The following is an 18,390-nucleotide window of genomic DNA, read 5'->3' as shown; positions in this document are numbered from 1 at the left end:
TAATGCACTTTAATGTTAAAAATGGCTAATAGTAGGTGTTTTAAAAGATTATAATAAATATAGTAGCAGAGAAGATACATTCCATATCATCCCAATTTAAATCCTCCATTAGTCTAGCCATTCTGTGAATCTCATGAAATTGATGACTTTTTATAAAATTTGAGAAATGCAATGTACCATAGGGTGGAGCAAAAGAGAATCATAGTGATTTTCCTAAGGAGTAGGTGTGGTCTATAGCTTTAAAAGTAGCTTCCACATGCTGGGATGTCTAGAAGCATGACACTGCTGTCCAGCATGGGAGATACTTTTCTGAGAAAACACTTCTGCTGTCTCACTCTTTTCCTCCTTGCCATGGAGGTTGCCAGTCCAGCTCATCTACAAACAGAATCCCAAGATTCTGAAGACATTTTCCCTCCACTCTGGCATTCAGTGCCTAAAAACTTTGAAGATTATACCATCCAAAATCACAAGATTGTCATCAATGTCTGGAACTACTTAGAGAGAATGGGAATGTATAAGATCTTGCTCAAATCTTCAGCTAAATATTTCCGTGAACTTGGACCTAACAATCTCAACAATATCTTATGGGGATTGCCATTACAGCATGGCTGGCAGTACAGTTCAGGTAGGAAGAATTTCTTTTACTCTAATATTAGAATTCCTAAGAGTAAAGTTATGTTGATTCTAGGCCATAACAAAGATGACAGTTTTTGGTTTCCAACAAATTTTCATCTTAAACTGTGTGAAAGTTGGAAGGAAAAATACAGATGATTTCAGACCATGAAATAATACAATTCATTAGCCAAATGATAAACTGAATTGACCAATGTCTGAGAAATTGCCATCTGTTGTATGAACATTGAAAAAAACATTGTTTGTTTCTGATAGTCTAATCAAACAATAGAGACACTTAATAGACATTTTAAATGGGAACACAGTAACATGAATAAATAAGGCAATAACAGTTACAAAGATTGATGTTTTCTTCCTTGCACAGGGCAATAATACTCGTACTTCATGGCTACTAGCCTTCTTTCATATTTAATTAAAATTTTAAGAAGAACCGGAATTCTGTAAAGAGCAAAGTAGCTTCTACCATCACTTGCTTTAATTTCTCCAATGCTCTTGGGCCCCAGTAAATGATTCATAGATATGGTTAACCATTGACTTTCAGAACCATTTGTGTGGGTTAGAAATGAGAGGTCCTGTTTTGATCTTGCAGCATTTCAAAATGATAACAATCTTGGATAATACATACTACATATCAGGGGTGGGTTTCAACCGGTTTGCGGCGGTCCCTGCGAACCGGTTGGTCGTCGAACCCGGAAGTAAGTAACTTCCGGGAACGGCGAAGGGCCCACCCGCGCGCCCGCGCTCCTTACCTGGTTTTGACGAGTTCTGCGCTTCCACGCATGCGCAGGATGCATACAGTGCCTGTGCGATCCTCCAGGAGCAGCTGGAGCATCGCACAGACGCTAGTACGCATGCGTGCGGTGCGCACGCCGCATGCATGCACGATGACGCCGCACGCGTGCACGAGGACGCCGTCGGCCCCGTTCCAACCGAACTGGTTGGAACGGGGCGAGAAACCCACCCCTGCTACATATGTATTAAAAGTATCTTATTGGGCACTCTTTATGAATATTTTTAAGTCATCAAGGTTTCTTAGTCTCATTGTTGGCTAAAGGAATTGGCATTTTCTGATATGCTAAAGTTAAATGTATTATAATGTGAGAATCAAGAAATATAGCCTATTGATCTATTAGATTCAATAGGTCCTATGGATAATAGAAGGCCCCAAAAGAAAGAGATATGAACCAAAGTTTTCAGCTGGGACGATTTCAAAATTTACCAGAAATATTTGTAATCCTGCTGAACCGTTGCTAACTGTGAAATATGTTTTTTTGCAAAATATGCATTTGTATGGATTTGTTTAAAACAGGAAGAATGAAACTGTTGGAAAAGAGGAATTGAAAATAATGTACACAGGTGTTCACAGATAGTGACAGTTAGTGAGGTTGTGAAGCAAGTATGTGGTTAAAAGAACAGTATAAAAATAGAGTTCAAGATCGGCTTGGGGCTCTCTGTTTTATAGCAGTCCTTGTAGGACTTGCTATTTCTCATTGGCCCTTTGCATCAATATGTTAATGCAGTGTATTACTGCTATTATATCTTTTATATCTATTCATTTTGTAATGTTCCAAATTATTAGAAACAATAAACCTCTGATCTTAAAGTAAGAATTTTTGCTTGTGTTGTTGCCTTTGTTGCCTATTGGAATTTTCCTATGACAATAAACATCACATTTTACTTCAATAACAGTTTTTTTTCCCATGTATGTCATTCAAATGTTGATTGCAGTTTATTTAAGTGACTGTAAAGAGCAAAGTAAAAGTAGCTCTTCATTTGGAACTATAACCAGAATAATTAGGAGCCAGGCTCTCAGTTTTAGCAAAACTGTATTTTTTTCACTAATAATTATGCTGGTTTCACATTCCAGCTCTTTGGTCTTAGTTCCTGTACCTAGTCAATGGGGCTTCGGAAGACCTGACTTTTAGTTGCTGTTTCTAAATGCCAAATTAGTCTGTAGTTAGGCCTCCTTCATTTGCAATTTAATCATCCATAAGAAGGGCCAACCTTTGATGTATTACTGAAAGCTGGCTGGGTCTGGAAGGGGGAGGTGTTCCCTTTCAGCTGTGTTTTGGGTGCGGTATTAGCTGACACTAGGGTAGGAATAGAAATGTGGTAATCGTCATCTGGCAATATCTACAGATTAGCAGAAGTGAGATCCTGTTTGTCCAATTGTACTCTAGGTATTAAATCTTGCTAGCTGAACTCTTTGACCCCATTTCTGGGTTGGCAGACTTAGACTTATACTATTGAGGGACTTCAGCCTGCTTTCTCAAGTAGTGGGATCTGAGATGGTTCAGGAGTTCACAGCCATGATAATGATCGTGGGCCCTATTTTTGGCAGAGCAGTAGCAATGTGCTCTGAAATTAGGAACGTTCTCAGTCTTTCTCTTTTCCCTTTCAGTCAGGATTCAGATCTGGGTATGAGATGGAAGCAGTATTGGTCACACCTTTAGATGATCTCTGATGAGAGTGATATGGGGGTTGTCCATCCACCCTTGCCCTACTGGTCTTTTTTACAGCTTTCAATACTATCTGTGTCATGCTAGTACATCTCCTTTCTCCAAGATTGTTTTGAGTTTGTAGTAATTGAGAAGGAGAGATCCTCTCCTTAGCCCCTACTGTCTAGAATGTCACAGTTTGGTGCTCTCTTCACTCTTTTCCACTCCTATTCAATATCTACATGAGGCCATTAGATGAGATTATCTAATGTCATCTAGTGTCATGCAGTGAGATATCATCAGCATGGGGATGATACACATCTCTGCCTCTGGCAAATTAAGGAATGCTATAGATGTCTCATCCCAGTGTCTGGAGGCTGTGAGAGTGTGGATGGGGAAAAACAGGCTACAGATGAACTCTGGCAAGACTGAATAGCTTTGGGGTTTGGAACCTACCATTTTTAGGACTATGTCATCTTTGGTGCTGGATGAGATTACAGTGCCCAAACTGAAACTGGAAAGACTGGTCTGATTAATTTAGGAAATACTTGTTACATGAACAGTGTGATTCAAGCATTATTTATGGCTACAGATTTCAGAAGGCATGAGTTATCATTAAATCTAAATGGGTGCAATTTACTAATGAGAAAATTTCACCATCTTTTTGCATTTCTTGCTCATACACAGAGGGATGCCTATGCTCCTCGCCTTTTCTTTGAGGCATCTAGGCCTCCGTGGTTTACTTCTAGAACTCAGCCGGACTGCTCTGAATATCTTAGGTTCCTTCTAGACAGGCTACATGAAGAAGAGAGAATCTTGAAAGTTCTGTCTTCATCAAAGCTTCCTGAGGATATGAATGAAGAGTCCCTGGTCCAAGAAGTAGCCAACAAATCTCAACTATTTATCAAGCAGTCATGTTCAATGACAGAGGAGAGAACCTTGATAGAAAAAATGTTTCAAGGGAAACTACAAACAAGCATATGCTGTTTAAATTGCAAAGTACTTCTCATAAAGAAGAAGCCTTCACAGATCTTTCACTTGCTTTTTGTCCTCCAGTATTCTTTAAAAACGTTGGTCCACCAACTGTAGAACATTCGTCTGATGAGAAAGATGACTCCACGGAACAAATCAGTGCTAGGGCATTGAGCCCTGTGACAGAGATGCCATCCGGTGATTCCTGTGAAATGGTCACAAATGATGGGACTTTGAAAGATGCCCCCACTGACTCAAATTCTGAAAATGTTACTGATCCTTTTATCTGTAAGACTGAAGTTGGGGATAACTTGAAGAAACACGTCAATGAAGTTACTCCTTCAGTTACTGATTTGTTAAATTATTTTTTGTCACCTGAAGTTCTTAAAGGGGATAACAAATACTTTTGTGAAAAATGTGCTTCCTTACAAAATGCAGAAAAATTATGCAAATTGTAGAGGAGCCAGAATACCTCATCCTTACTCTTTTGAGATTTTCATATGATCCCAAGTGTCATATTAGGCATAAAATCCTAGACAATGTGTCTCTTCCGCTTGTTCTAGAATTACCTGTTAATAGAACTCTCTCATCCTTAAGTACATTGTCAGACATTTGGTCTATGAGTGTTGAGTTTTCTGACACGGGGGAGAATTTGGCTAAAAAACTAAAGCCTTCTGGTGCTGAAGAAGTTGGTTGCCCTCAACTAATCCCTTATATATTAAGTTCTGTAGTTGTTCACTCTGGCATATCTTCTGAAAGTGGACATTATTATTCTTATGCAAGAAATGTTGCTAATTCAGGGTCTTCGCTAGGATCTTTTGATCAGTCCCAAACTATGGCTTTAGCTTATCCTTAGAGCAATTTAGCCAGAGGTCTCTGGATCAACGGAGATCCCCCTCTGCAGAAAGAACTTATGGATGCAATTACAAAAGACAATAAGCTGTATTTGCAGGAACAAAAGCTTAGTGCTCGAACCCAGGTCCTAGAAGCATGTGCAGCTTCCTGTTCTTTTCGGCCAAATGGATTTGATGACAATGATCCCCCAGGGAGTTGTGGTCCAACCAGTGGAGGTGGTGACGGAGGATTTAGTACTGTTGGCAGGCTTGTATTTTAAGGAAGATTGCATTGGTTTCTAAACAGCTTTGATTTCTGCAAAGGACTGTTATGTTACTGAACTGTATTAAATAATGTCTCAAGCTTTTTTCAAGATGTGATTTTTGTTCTAAAAAGAACTTTTGTTTTTTGTTTTTATTTGAAATAAATAAGTGCATCATGACTCTTGCACAAATAGCAAGTGGCCAGTTGAAATTAGGAGGACATTTACACAGCTTCACCTTGAGCACCAGTTGCACCCTTTCCTGAATGGATGGGGGCTCTGTTCATGATCTTTCATGTCCTAATCACCTCCATATTGGACTACTATAATATGCTGTACATAGGGCTACCCTTGAAGAGTATCCAGAAACCTCAACTGGTACAAATGGCAGCAGTTCAGGGAATGATATGTGTCTCTGAAACAGCATGTGTTATGTCTTCCATGAGCTACATTGTTTGCCAGTCTCTTTCAAATTCCAGATCTAATTCAAAGTGTTTTAAAGCCCTTTGGGGCTTTATGGTATGGGGCCAGGTTACTTGTGGGATCTGCCCATCCCAGCAGATCCAGCAAAAGACGTTTGTTACAGGTACCACCTGCCAGGGAGCTACACCTCGTAGGCCCCTGTCTTATGGTGGGCAGAATTCCCCTCCAAAGTGAGACTGGATCCATCCTTGTTCATTTTCCATAAGTGTCTCAGAATTGGGTTATATCATCACACTGGGGGTCCCAGGGGACTGGTGAGGTACTGAGATGGTTTCATCTGCTGCCCTCTTTTAGCCTTTAATTGCAATTTAATTAAAAAATAATAATAATTGTGTTTTATATAGTTTCTTATATAACTCCAAAATCACATGTTTTTGTGAAAAGGATAGAAATATAAATCGGATGAACAACCAAATAAATAAAAATGGTCATAAATAAATAAAAACAGTATAAATTTGATGAACAAACAAATAAATAAAAACTACAATACTTATTTTCCCCTTCCAAAAAGGCTGTGCAATATTGGTGTTTCATTTTCTCCCAGGCAGATTAGCAGATCCTTTAAATACTACAGGCTGTGGCCATAAGGACGGAGACATTCTATGTGTATCTGAATTCAGCTGGTGGGCTTGTAAGTATATATTCTTGTTTGGGAATTACCATACTTATTTTTATACTTGATGGAGAAAGCTCCTAATGTGTAATCTCAATTGCATCAAAACATGAATTCTTCAACTGTATCAATGTGTTATAAAAGCAGTAAGATTTGCCAAGTGCTAAAATTTCCACCATGAGAACTACCAAATCTTACAGCTCTCCAAACTTGGCAACTTTAAGACTTATGGACTTTGACTCCCAAAATTCTCCAGCCAGCATGCCTGGCTGAGGAATTCTGAAAGTTGAAGTCCACTAGACTCTCTACCACAAGCTTCCAGAGTCTGAAATGATTGCACGTGGACTGTCAACAACACATATGCTAACTGCTTTTATGGAAGTACTCTATTCAAAATGTAATCTCCCATTTCCATACTTCATTTTTGCGCCATCATTGCGCATCAGTTCTCATATTCTTCTGCAGATTTGTTTGACCCCCAAATAATCACACACAGAATAACATTGTAGAAGTGCTTTCACTAGTAACTCTGTTATATATTCGACTTCCTCTATGTAACATTTTCTCAAAAACAAGAATGATGGAAATGAGAATAGACAAACAATGATATATACAATAGAACAGGGTTGTCGAACTCCCGGCCTGTGGGCTGGATGTGTCACATGCTGGCCATGCCTTCACCTGATTTAGCAAAGGTGAGGGGGGGGGAAGTCCCGATACCCTCCTGTAACAACATGAGTTTGACACCCATGCAATAGACTGAAGTGGCAAAGTCAGGAAAAAAGAAACAAATTTCAGAACAAATAAAATATTGCCAAAAATATCTAACATGACTGATTTTAAAATTTGTCTTATCTAATAGTTCCATGGGAATAGCCCAGAAGGTACGTCTCATAATTATCTCCAAGCAAAACTGATACAAAAAAGGAATTGCAGTCATGTTTAATAATTAACACTGTCTTGTGATATGAATTCCAGTTAGTGTCTAGTCTTCAATGACATTATGGTTGACACAAATACATATCATAACTAAAGATTTCTGAAAAAGCCATATGAGATTCCAATTAAAATTAAATAAACTCTCAATATTATATCAATTAAAGTTAATCTGATGCCATGTTGTCCTATTATTCTGATATCAGTTACATATATTTTTTATTTGATTTTTTTTGTTGCCAGAAAAATTCCCTCTGTGTAAATCAGGCCATACTGAAATACTGGGGAAGCGTTCCCTATGCCATATATTTGAACAAATTGGGATTTGGTTTAGGCCTGCACATGTAGGCCTTGTTTAGAGACTGACTCATTTAATGACCGCTCATAGCTATGATTCTAATGAAAATGTAACTTTATTACTAGTCCTCACATTTATGAGAACTTTGCAGGTCTATAAGGTAAAGAAAAGCTGACATACGAACATCAGCAGAGTCACTGTTTCACTTAACAACCACTTCACTGAATGACCAAGTTGCTGGTGCAATTGTAGTAGCCAAATGAAGGCTACTTGTATTTTTTCCATTAAGCTTATTTTGCTTTGATTAATATTTTTAACCTACTAAACCATGCTCATTTTAAAATTGCCCTAGGTATGAATTATTATTTGGCAGCTATTCCCTTTCTTGGGGCACTGGATAGTGACTTCTTTGAAGAGCTACCAAATGAGGTAGAATTAATTCCACCAGATGAGCAAAGAGTACATTTCTGCCTCAACATTGCTGAATGTAATACCCAGGTGCCAAAAGTGATGTCTGCCTGGAAGGATTTCTTCAAGGTATATTTGTTGATTGTTTTTAGAACTATATGAATATCTTCCTAGTATACTTCTTCTTCCCTAAACCATCCATGCAAGTACTGTACACATCATTGGGGAAAGAAACCCTTCTAATTTTAGAGGGGGAAAGTGTACTTTTTCTTCATATTTGATGGTGTAGATAGATGTCTTTATATCAGGGGTGTCAAACTTGCAGCATCACATTGTCATCACATGATGTATTGTGACTTTCCCTCTCTTCCTTAAAGGGGGTGGGAGTGGCCAGTGTGTGACACATCCAACCTGCAGACCATGAGTTTGACACCCCTGCTATATATGAACTAAACTTTGAGTACAGTAATGTACCAGGGTTTACATCAGTGGTGAAATTCAATTATTTTTCCTACCAGTTCGGTGGGCGTGGCTTGGTGTGGCATAGTGGGTGCGGCTTGTTGGGCATAGCAGGGGAAGGATACTGCAAAATCTCCATTTCCACCCCACTCTGGTGCCAGCCAGAGGTGGTATTTGCTGGTTCTCTGAACTACTCAAAATTTCCGCTATCGGTTCTCCAGAATCTGTCAAAACCTGCTGAATTTCACCCCTGGTTTACACTCAAAAGGCCAGAGAAGGTCAAAACAAAGGAATTGCCTTGCCTAAGACAAAGTCTTTTGGAGTTCTTTGAGACATAATTATCTTACATAGTTATCTGGGAGGAATTTGGGTCTGCTAATCCTAATGAAATGGACAAGTCCTTGGAGCTCTGGGATCAACTATCTGTGTTTTAGAATCGTGTCTTTCCTGATTGGTTAAAACTTCCCAAAAGATGATGTGTAGTTAAGTCCATGAAGTGATTTATGCTTCCTTGAAGGCACTGAACTCTTTTTAAGAAGCTATTCCTGCATACAATAGAACTGAACAATTGTTGACTAGTTTCAAACCTTCCCTTTTTTAGGGAAGGTTGTTGAGAGATTAGTCAACTCAAACTCCAGATGGCCCTAAAGAGGGGGAAAAAATATGCTGTTTTTTGTAAACTGCTCAGAGAGTGCTATAAAGCATTATGGAGCGGGTATATAAGACTAGTGATTCCCAATGTGGGGCCCATGCCCCACAAGGGGGCAATTTGATTTTTAATGTGGGCAATTTGAACCTTGCTTAAACCAGTTAATGGCTTTTTAAGCTTTCTCCACATGAGTAGAGTTCCCTTTTTGAGTAGGGGGGGGGTGTATCAGGATTTTAGAGATGCTTAGGTGGGGCATGGCCAAAAAAAGGTTGGGAACCACTGGGCTAGACTGAAAGGACAACTTACACCATCCACCCAACCACATTATGTCTTCACTTTCAAGAAAGTTTGATGTAAGCCGAGATGGAGGTTATCTACTATCTATCTATTTATGGTTATGGTTGCATACTTTTTATGAATAACTGAGTAGTTTTATTTATTCTATGGTACCTAAGATATATCTACATCTACTTATCTTTCTATATATTTATTTTTAGTATCTCCTATCTACTGCACCAAACTCTGAAACAGCTACAAGTCTTATTTTCTCAGAAGATGAAGCCTTGGGTTTTATGTGGAGAGCTCATACTCTCTCTATTAGTTCTGCATTTCAGAAGTGTAAAACAAGGTAAGAAGTACCAATAAAGAGGAATAATTTTAGCTCTGGGTTGAAATGAGGGGTGCTTGGTGCTCTCTGAGCTTGATTGTTGTCTTGCAGACATTTCATTACCCAAACTAGGTAACATCATCAGTGCCAATGTTATCTGGCACTGCTGATGTTATCTAGTTTGGGTAATGAAGCATTTGCAAGAAAACAACCAGCTCAGAGAGCACCGAGGACCCCTTAAGATTAGATGTTTATCAAAAGAATTATGAGAAGCTCTGATATGAGAAAAATTTCTTCTTAATCTGGTTTAGAACTTTGCTAAAAGGCAGTTGCCGTACCATAGCATTGGTAATTCTGAACAGGCATAACTGCCTCTGGATTGTGGTAAGATAATCTTATGAACTGCCATAATTTCTTGTATGATCCTTAACAAAAAAAACCAGGCAACATCAATGGCTGTTTTCATTTTTTTTCTGTGGTTGGTGGCAAGTAGAAATTATTGTCAGATGTAGTGAGTAGGATTTGCAAGATTCTGCTATTATAGTCATTCTGAATAAAAATGCTAGTTTTCCTGTGGAATTGATTTCTTTGTCTATCTAGTGAGGCTGACAGGAGATGACACATTATCAACAATTATTGATATCCATGGGACGATCTTGGTAGCCCACTGGGCATATTTGTAATTAGACTCAACTATGAGTGATTATATCATCTGATTGTTCACAATACTGTAGGAATAATTTATTTATTTTTTCTTCAAAAGTTTTTTATTTTTTCTTCTCTATATACAAGTATGGGTATACATTCTCACAGTTATTGCTCTTTTTTACATTCGTCGTTCTTACACATTTGTCATTCCATTTACAGGGTTTTAATATAACATTTGGGTTACTTTGCTTACTATCCTTCACCTATTTTGATACCACCAACTTTTCCCTTTATTTTCTCCCTCCCTCCCTTCTCTACTTCCTTCCTTCCTCTCTCCTTTCCCTTCCTTCTTTCCTTCCCTCTTCCCTACTCCTCTCTTCCTCTTCCCCTTCCCGCTCTTTCTCCTTCTCTCCTTCTCCCTTCCATCTTCCTCTCCTTACCTCTATATTCCTTCCCTCCTCCTCTCCTCCTCTTTTCCTTTCTTTTTCTGTTATTGTAGGTGTCTCTTCCAGTTCTTAATTTTTATTTTCTTGGGGTTGTATTTCCACAGACCCAAAAATAGTTGAACATCTTGTTCCCTTTCCTTCTCAAATCTTTCCTGATTGTGTTTCCCCCCACTTTGTATCTTACTTTTGAATATATACTTATGTATATATTATTATTTTCTTCCCTATTTCTCCCCCTTTTCTACTTAATGGCATATCGTCTGAGTTCCATATTTTCCCCTTACTTTTTTTTGTGTATGTCTTTCTGTAACCGTTTATAATATCTTCCCGATGTCTTGAAGTACACAGATTCCTTTTTATCCTTTATTTTCAAAGTCAATCTGTTTGTCTCTGCACAGTCTAGAATTTTTTTATTGTCTCCCCTTCTGTTGGTCCCTTATTTAATTTCCAATTTTGAGCAAATACAATTTCGCTGCTGTAGTTACATGTATAATCAAATAGGTACCTTCTTTCTTATATTTCTCTGGAAGGATACCCAATAAAAATGTATCTGGTTTGGGCTTGATCTTTTTTTGTAATATTTCCTCTAACATATGTTCTTATTTTGGTCCAATAGTTCCTTGCTTCTGAACATGTCCACCACATATGATAGTATGAACCTCTTGCTTGTTGACACTTCTAACATTTCGCTGATCTATCTTTAAACATCTTAGCTAGTTTTTCCGGTTCCATGTGCCATCTATAAAACGTTTTATAGAAGTTTTCTTTATAGGCTGTTGACGTGGTTAGTTTATAGTTTCTTTCCCATAGTTGCTGCCATTTTTCTAGCTCAGTCATGTAACCAAAATTCTCTGCCCAGTTTAACATAGTGTCCTTGACCAGGAAGAATTTATTTTTGATTTGTTAGTATCATCATTGTGTTATCTCAAATCATAGAGTTTGGCTCAGGAGGTGCAAGTCAAATACAATTAAAAATATCTTAGCAACCTCTCTCAGATTTGGTAACATTATAAATATTCATGACTTTCTTTTCCCTACTTACATTTCAGTCTCTCATACTTCAGTGGACCTGAAAGCAGATTTGGAGAGGCCTGGTCTTCCACAGTTCATTTCATTGCAGCCACACATTTTCCTACAAACTTTAATGTTACAAATAATTTCCAGACTGGATTACCACCTCGAATACTTTTGGAAGGAGACAAAGTGCCCTTCATTGGTGACTTCACACCTCTGCAGAATAAAGTGCTTTTTCTTCTTGAGAGTCTTCATACCACAAATAAGAATACAGGTAGGAGTTTGAGACCAATACATGGTCCATATTTAATTACAGGCATACAGAAGACAGTTCCATGCAACAATGTTTTCACTCCCAAATCCTGCTAAAGCAGCATTTTGAAGCCAACTCTATAATTGAATCTATTCTGGCTAACCTCAGAATCCCAAAAGCAATTAGGAAACACCATGAACCAATGAATTCTCCATCCAGCTAACCAATGGAATATTGTAAAATTATCATTCAGGCTTTGCCATTCCCCCTGAGCTAACTAAGTCATTGGAATAACTAATGTTCCCAACCAGACAGGGTCCCCCTACTGCAGTTTTCAGAACATACTTTGTAAAAAAAACTTTGACCTAGGACCATGATGGCAAACCTATGTCATGCGTGCCACAGGTGGCACACAGAGCCATTTCTGAGGGCATACGAGATGTTGCCCTGTCAGCTCCAGTGTGCATGCATGTGCTGGCCAGCTTATTTTTGGCCTTGATTTTCAGCCATTTCCCCCCTCAGGAGGCTTCCCTGAAGCCTCCATAGGGCAAAAAAGTGCCTAACATGCTAACCGGAAGTTCAGAAACGGACTTCCGGTTTGCGTGTTGAGCTGTTTTTCACTTTCTGGAGGCTTCAGCGAGGCCTCCTGCAGCCTCTGGAGGGAGAAAAAATGGTCCAATGGGCAACCCAGAAGTCCGTTCCCGAACTTCCGGTTTGCATGTTGGGCTATTTTTCACCCTTCCCAGGTTCCTAGAAAGCCTCTGGAGCCTGGGGAGGGTGAAAAATGGACATACCGGGCCCACTGGAAGTCAGAAAATGGGCTGTTTCCAACCTCTGGAGGGCCTCTAGGGGAGCGGGTATTTTTGCCTTCCCCAGACTCCAAGAAAGTCATATGCACATGAGAGGGAATGTCACATGAGTAGTGGGGACGGTGTGGGGGGTCATTAAATATGGAGGTGGGCATGTGAGTGTGCATGATAGTGCACATGTGTGCTTTTGGCACCCGAGGTTTGCCATCACTGACCTAGAAGTTCTAGGAGTGAAAAAAAAGAGGTGCCTGGTTGTAGAAACATGATTCTTTCTGCACAGAAATTCCTACTGAAAATTGTGAGGATGCTTCATATCATAGCTTTTTGTACCCAGACACTTGGTCGAAGAATTGCAAGTATCATTTTAGATTTTAGATTACAATAATCTCTCTTTATGTGTAAAATGTGTTCAACCTCATTTTTTAGCCCAGTGACTAGGAGACAAGGAGAGGAAAATATTGCATGTGTTAGGTAAGCTCCCCATTGGGAGAGCAAGTACTTTCAGAGAAGGATTGTGAGAGTGTTATTGGAGAACACACAAACCAGCACACAGAGACACTACAGTTTAAGTAGGCTTTTACTTTCGTGGAAATAGAGGTATCAGAGTCCATCAAACAGTCCAAGTCATACATGGATTAGACAGTCAGTCATCAACGTCTTTCAGTTAAGGGATAATCCAAATAACATAGTCCATAATCATACACAGTCTGGTACTCAAAGTTTGCTAGCAGTTGCAAAACGTACAATAGCTCACAACACTTTCTAACAGCCAGCTTCCAAAACACTCAGATCAGATCAGCCTAGCATCTAACAAACAGAGAGCTAACAGTCATTCTGGCTCCCTCTTATGGCCGATTGAGGAAAACAGCAACCAATCACATTTTACAGTATGATTTAAAGAAACAGATATAGCATTGCTATATGATTTATATATTGCCAACCCAACCGTTAGATTGATTTTTTTTTACAGCAGTTATGAAGTTGGCTAGAAGAGTTACGACTACTTTATCAGATTACTTGTGACATGTATTAGCAAGCTTTACTTCATGCCTGATAGGGTAGACTGAAATGAAAAGTCATCAAAAACAGGAGAACAGCCTGTCTGCAAGGCCTGTGACTCTCTGCAGTCATACATTGCCAAATACAAAGTTTTCAATCTGAGTTGTGCTGCAATCATGCCGTAAAGAAATTGGTGTAGCAACGCCAAACATTGTTGGAACACAGCAGGGAATGTCAATGCTAAATCAATAATTCTGAGTACAGAGTGGCTTGGAGTTGTTAGCATATGTCTATATATGTATTGGTGGGATGACCTAATATCTTCCTATTTTACACTGCTATCTGTGCAGTTTGGAAGATTACTATATTCTAGATATGATGGACTGTAATTCCATTTTTCTATAACCAGATAAAGAGGTTGAAAATGAAATATTGGTCTAATTGTCAGGTTTTCCCATCCTACTTCAGGACTTCAGGCAATCCATTTTAAGAGAAAGCCATCTAAAATAATTAAAGCAAAGATTTCTTCTGTCCAGTCATGCCAACTCTAAGGAATGGTGCTCATCTCCATTTCCTTAGCCGAGGGAGCCAGCATTGTCAGAAGACCCTTTCTGTACTCATGTGGCTAGCATGACTAAGTGCCGAGCAACATGGAACATTTATTCCCCATCAGAGTGGTACCTATTTATATACTCACGTTTGCATGCTTTCGAATTGCTAGGTGGCCAGGAGCTGGGGCAAGTAATGGGAGCTCACCCTGTTGCGCAAACTCTGATCTTGAATCCCAGCTGTCAGGTTTCCAGCAGACAACTCAGCATCTTTAACTGTTGAGTCATCACACTTCCTTTAAAACAACTATGTGTGCATATTCATTTACATTATATAACTATTATTTAAAGGAGGAAAACTGAGTGCCAAACTGATATGGCACCACTTTTACATCTGCTATTCTAAAATATTTTTTAAAAACTGAATTGCCAGTATGGAGGTGATCATGGGTGGAGGATCTACCTGTTTCTCCAACCATGGAGCAGTCTCAATTTGACAAAAATCGCTGTGCAACTGCAGACATTAACAAGCATTTGTACAAAAACAACGAAGGACAATATGCATTAACATGTTAAGAACAGCCAGCAGGAGAGGTAGATGTGGAAGTCTTGGGCCAGAGTTGGATGCCACCAGAATTTCAATTTTAACGGAATGGAGCCATACATAAGAAAGATTTGCCTGCCTATATAGCTTGTAGTTGGAACCCAGATTCCATTGCTTCCAAAGACTTCTTTTTAATTTATGATTTGTGCAAAGGACTCTCTCTCCTAAATATGTCAAGGAACTGGGGCATGCTTTAGATACAATTAAATGTCTGTGTCATTCTATTATTTATTTATTTATTTATTTATTTATTTATTTATTTATTTATTTATTTATTATTCATTAAATTTGTTTGCTGCACATCTACCCCAAATAACTTTGGACAGCTTACAGCATTAATCCTAACAGATAAATATTCCGAAAACAATAAAAATGGAAATCACAGTAAAAAAACATAATAGTTAAAAGATCTGGAAGGAGTGAGGGAGCAAACAGGATGCATGGGGTGGGGGGGAGGTGGAATTGCCTCTTAATTCATCAACCATCTCCAGTGTGATGCTGCCTCCTTTACAAACAGTATAAAATCTCAGAGTAGATCAAATGACAAGGAATATAAAACATACATATAGAGCAGGGGTGTCAAACTCAAGGCCCGTGGGCTGGAACCAGCCCATGGGGTGCTTAGATCTGGGCCGAGGGGCCACCCTGGAAATAACAAAGGATGGTGTCTCTGGCCGGTGGTGTCCCAGCAAAAATGAAGCTAAGGAGGGCCACAGGAGGAGCCCCACCCGGGCCACCACAGGTGCCCCTGATATGAGTGACATCAGGCTGGCCATGCCCACTCCAGCCGTGCCCATCTGTCCCCTCGAGGCCAAACACAACCCTGATGTGGCCCTCAATGAAATGAGTTTGACACCACTGATATAGAGGAAAAGATTTATTAAAGCCAATTCTCTTAAACTGGGGATAATGACCACCAGATGGGTAATCTTTGCCATCCTGACAATTTGTAATTGCTTATTTGTTTCAGTTTAGATTGCCACTGTCGAAACAATTGGATAACATCACAAAGTCTGAATTTTTGTAAATGGGATTGATTATTTAAGACTGGGAAAAGGGATAGTGATTAATCATGTGCCATCAAATTGTTGTTGTCTCTTAGCACTTATATAAATAGAACAGATCAGAATATGTTAGGGATTTTTTGCCCCCACATCAATTAATTAAGGTGAATTTATGATTCAAAAGGATCGGCAAACTATTCTACTCCACAGAAATTGAATCCATTCTTTCTGGATATTTAAGTTGTATTTTTAAAATCTGAGGTTATCCTGTTGAAATGGTACAAATTTGAAAACTGAAATTACATTTGGGAAAGCAGAATTGCCATCCCCCCCCCCCCCTGTTGTTAAACTTGTGTTTTTCAGCGGTTTTAAGGTGTTGCATAGTTCCTTGTATTCCAAAGCATCTTTTGAAGATCAACTCTGAAGAGTGTTACTATTAATTACTGATATCAGATAGGTCTGAGAAGTAAATTGGGTAGTGTTATATCCTCTTTCTGCAAGTTCACAATTAGAAACATAATAAATGCATCATCATGTGGGCTTGATAGGAATGTGATGTAAAATTAAATTTTTAAAAAATTGTCTTCAAATTGAAGCCATAAGCACATGTTTTTTTGTGCATATATATCGGTGTGGGTCTGAATGTTGTATCTCTAATTAAATTGGCATTGCTTTCCACAAATACTTCTCACAGAATAATTAGTATTGGTATTAACAGCTAATACTGTTGCTTCAATTCTCTTTCATAAATGTTTTATTAGTGTCACTTGATTTTTAAATAGTTTGATGCTTTAAGGATTCTGCTGAAATGAAAAGGAAATAAAATAAATTTTATGTGTGTTTGTTTGCAGGGGATATGCTATTGCTTTTATGGAAAAAAGCCATGTCCACTGAAAAAGGAAGACGTTTTGGTCGAAGTCTTATTGAAAAGGTCTTTTCTACCCCTTCTGTGAAATAGCTCGGCTAATTACCCAATACTGTACCACTTTGTGAATTCCCCTGACTGAGTTTGGATTAGGTAGCTTGCCTTCACATTAATGAGGCTTTTGATGATGTTGAAGGGATATCATGTTGAGGTCTCCTTTCACTGAAATACTGACTTGCCTAAAGTGTCTTCAGACTCTGCAATGCAACTGTTTTACTCTTAGTAATTATGAGGTGACGGTGAGATTCTCTTGCATTGGATGCAGCCTTGGCGCTTTCATTCAAGTTTTCACCCAAGGCAGGATTCCTTTGCAGTGAAGGGCCAAGATACATATCTCTTATACTTTACTGCCTTCTGCTTGGAAAACTTTACCATTGTCATAAATACATTTTAAAATGTAAATAAAGATATAAATCTAACTGCATTATTGTATTTTATGTATTGATTTACTTCTTTGCATACAAGCCTAATATAATGGAAAACATAATGTCTGTGTGTTTCTACTATTTTTATGGGAAAAAAGCCATGTCCACTGAAAAAGGAAGATGTTTTGGTTGAAGGCTTATTGAAAAGGTCTTTACTACCCCTTCTGTGAAATAGCTCGGCTTTGCCCAACATAACTGTAGGAAGTTAGCATTCACCTCTTTCCTAGAAGAATGAAATATCCTATAAAATATTGAAAAGGCAGAATATTATATTTCCCTGGATAAGAAATGGAGATACATGTTTTTAGGCAGGAAGTCTATTCTACATAAGAAAAATCTCCCCCTTCAGCTCCAGGATGATGGGATTAAGGCATGAGAGTATTAGCACTTTACCCATCTCACCACAGGGCACATGAGAAGAAGCAATGCTCAACCAAACCTGGACTCAAGACAGCCAACAGAGTTGCTTCTCCATGACCCCATGGGAGTCTGACAACCAATCAGAATATAAGATCAAGATCAAAGACCAGAGAGGTATAAAACCAGGAACTTTCAGCCCTTCTTTCTCTTTTTCTTCTTCACCCAACATCTGGAAGCATGTGATCTCCCTTTTCTGTTCAGAAGCTCAAGCCATGTGATCTTGTCCACCATTAAACCATCTTTCCAAGCAGCCTCCATGTTTCCAGTGTCTTTTCCCCCACTTGGAACTAAACCCAGAAGGACATATCTTCCAACATAAATAAATAGCTTCATGATTTACCCAATGCTGTACCACTTTGTGGATTCCCCTGACTAAGTTTGGATTAGGTAGCTTGGCTTCACTTTAGTGAGGCGTTTGATGATGTTAAAGGAATATCATGTTGAGTTCAGTTCAGTTCAGTTTCAGTTCAGTTTATAATATTTATATGCTGCCCTTTTCCCCCGAAGGGGACTCAGGGCGGCTCACAACTCGAACCGGGGAAGGGGGATACAGACAAAAATTTAAAAAACAAAGCATAACAATGTATAATTTAAAACTCACAACAGTCATACCATTCGAGACGGGGGCAACAGCTCTTTAGCCCCAGGCCTGTCGGAACAGCCAGGTTTTGAGGGCTTTGTGGAAGGCCTGGAGGGTGGTGAG

The 18,390-nt window shown here is 38.9% G+C and overlaps 1 protein-coding gene and 1 pseudogene across 1 annotated transcript; both read left to right on the top strand.

Moving 5' to 3' along the window:
• Nucleotides 1–247: 247 nt before the first annotated feature.
• Nucleotides 248–17,266, top strand: CUNH6orf58 (chromosome unknown C6orf58 homolog). The gene is made up of 6 exons (XM_014070185.2): nt 248–625; nt 6,167–6,253; nt 7,822–8,006; nt 9,483–9,613; nt 11,736–11,974; nt 16,769–17,266. Exons 1-6 carry the CDS (start codon nt 265–267, stop codon nt 16,873–16,875), a joined length of 1,110 nt encoding a protein of 369 aa, XP_013925660.2. The 5' UTR covers nt 248–264; the 3' UTR covers nt 16,876–17,266.
• On the top strand, nt 3,582–5,254 carry LOC106552007 (ubiquitin carboxyl-terminal hydrolase 38 pseudogene; annotated as a pseudogene).
• Nucleotides 17,267–18,390: the final 1,124 nt, after the last annotated feature.

Source organism: Thamnophis sirtalis, unplaced genomic scaffold, assembly GCF_051295495.1.
Source record: "Thamnophis sirtalis isolate CommonGarterSnake01/CBP01778 unplaced genomic scaffold, rThaSir2_p1.2 scaffold_6, whole genome shotgun sequence".
Taxonomy (NCBI): Eukaryota; Metazoa; Chordata; class Lepidosauria; order Squamata; family Natricidae; genus Thamnophis; species Thamnophis sirtalis.
Note: the sequence above shows the minus strand (reverse complement) of the source record. Positions and strands in the feature narration are given on the sequence as shown.

Coding starts and splice junctions, on each gene's coding strand:
- CUNH6orf58 (XM_014070185.2), top strand. CDS start 265: ATGTCTAGAAGCATGACACTGCTGTCCAGCATGGGAGATACTTTTCTG. Junction 6,254..7,821: donor TGAATTCAGCTGGTGGGCTT/GTAAGTATATAT, acceptor AAATTGCCCTAG/GTATGAATTATTATTTGGCA. Junction 9,614..11,735: donor TTTCAGAAGTGTAAAACAAG/GTAAGAAGTACC, acceptor CTTACATTTCAG/TCTCTCATACTTCAGTGGAC.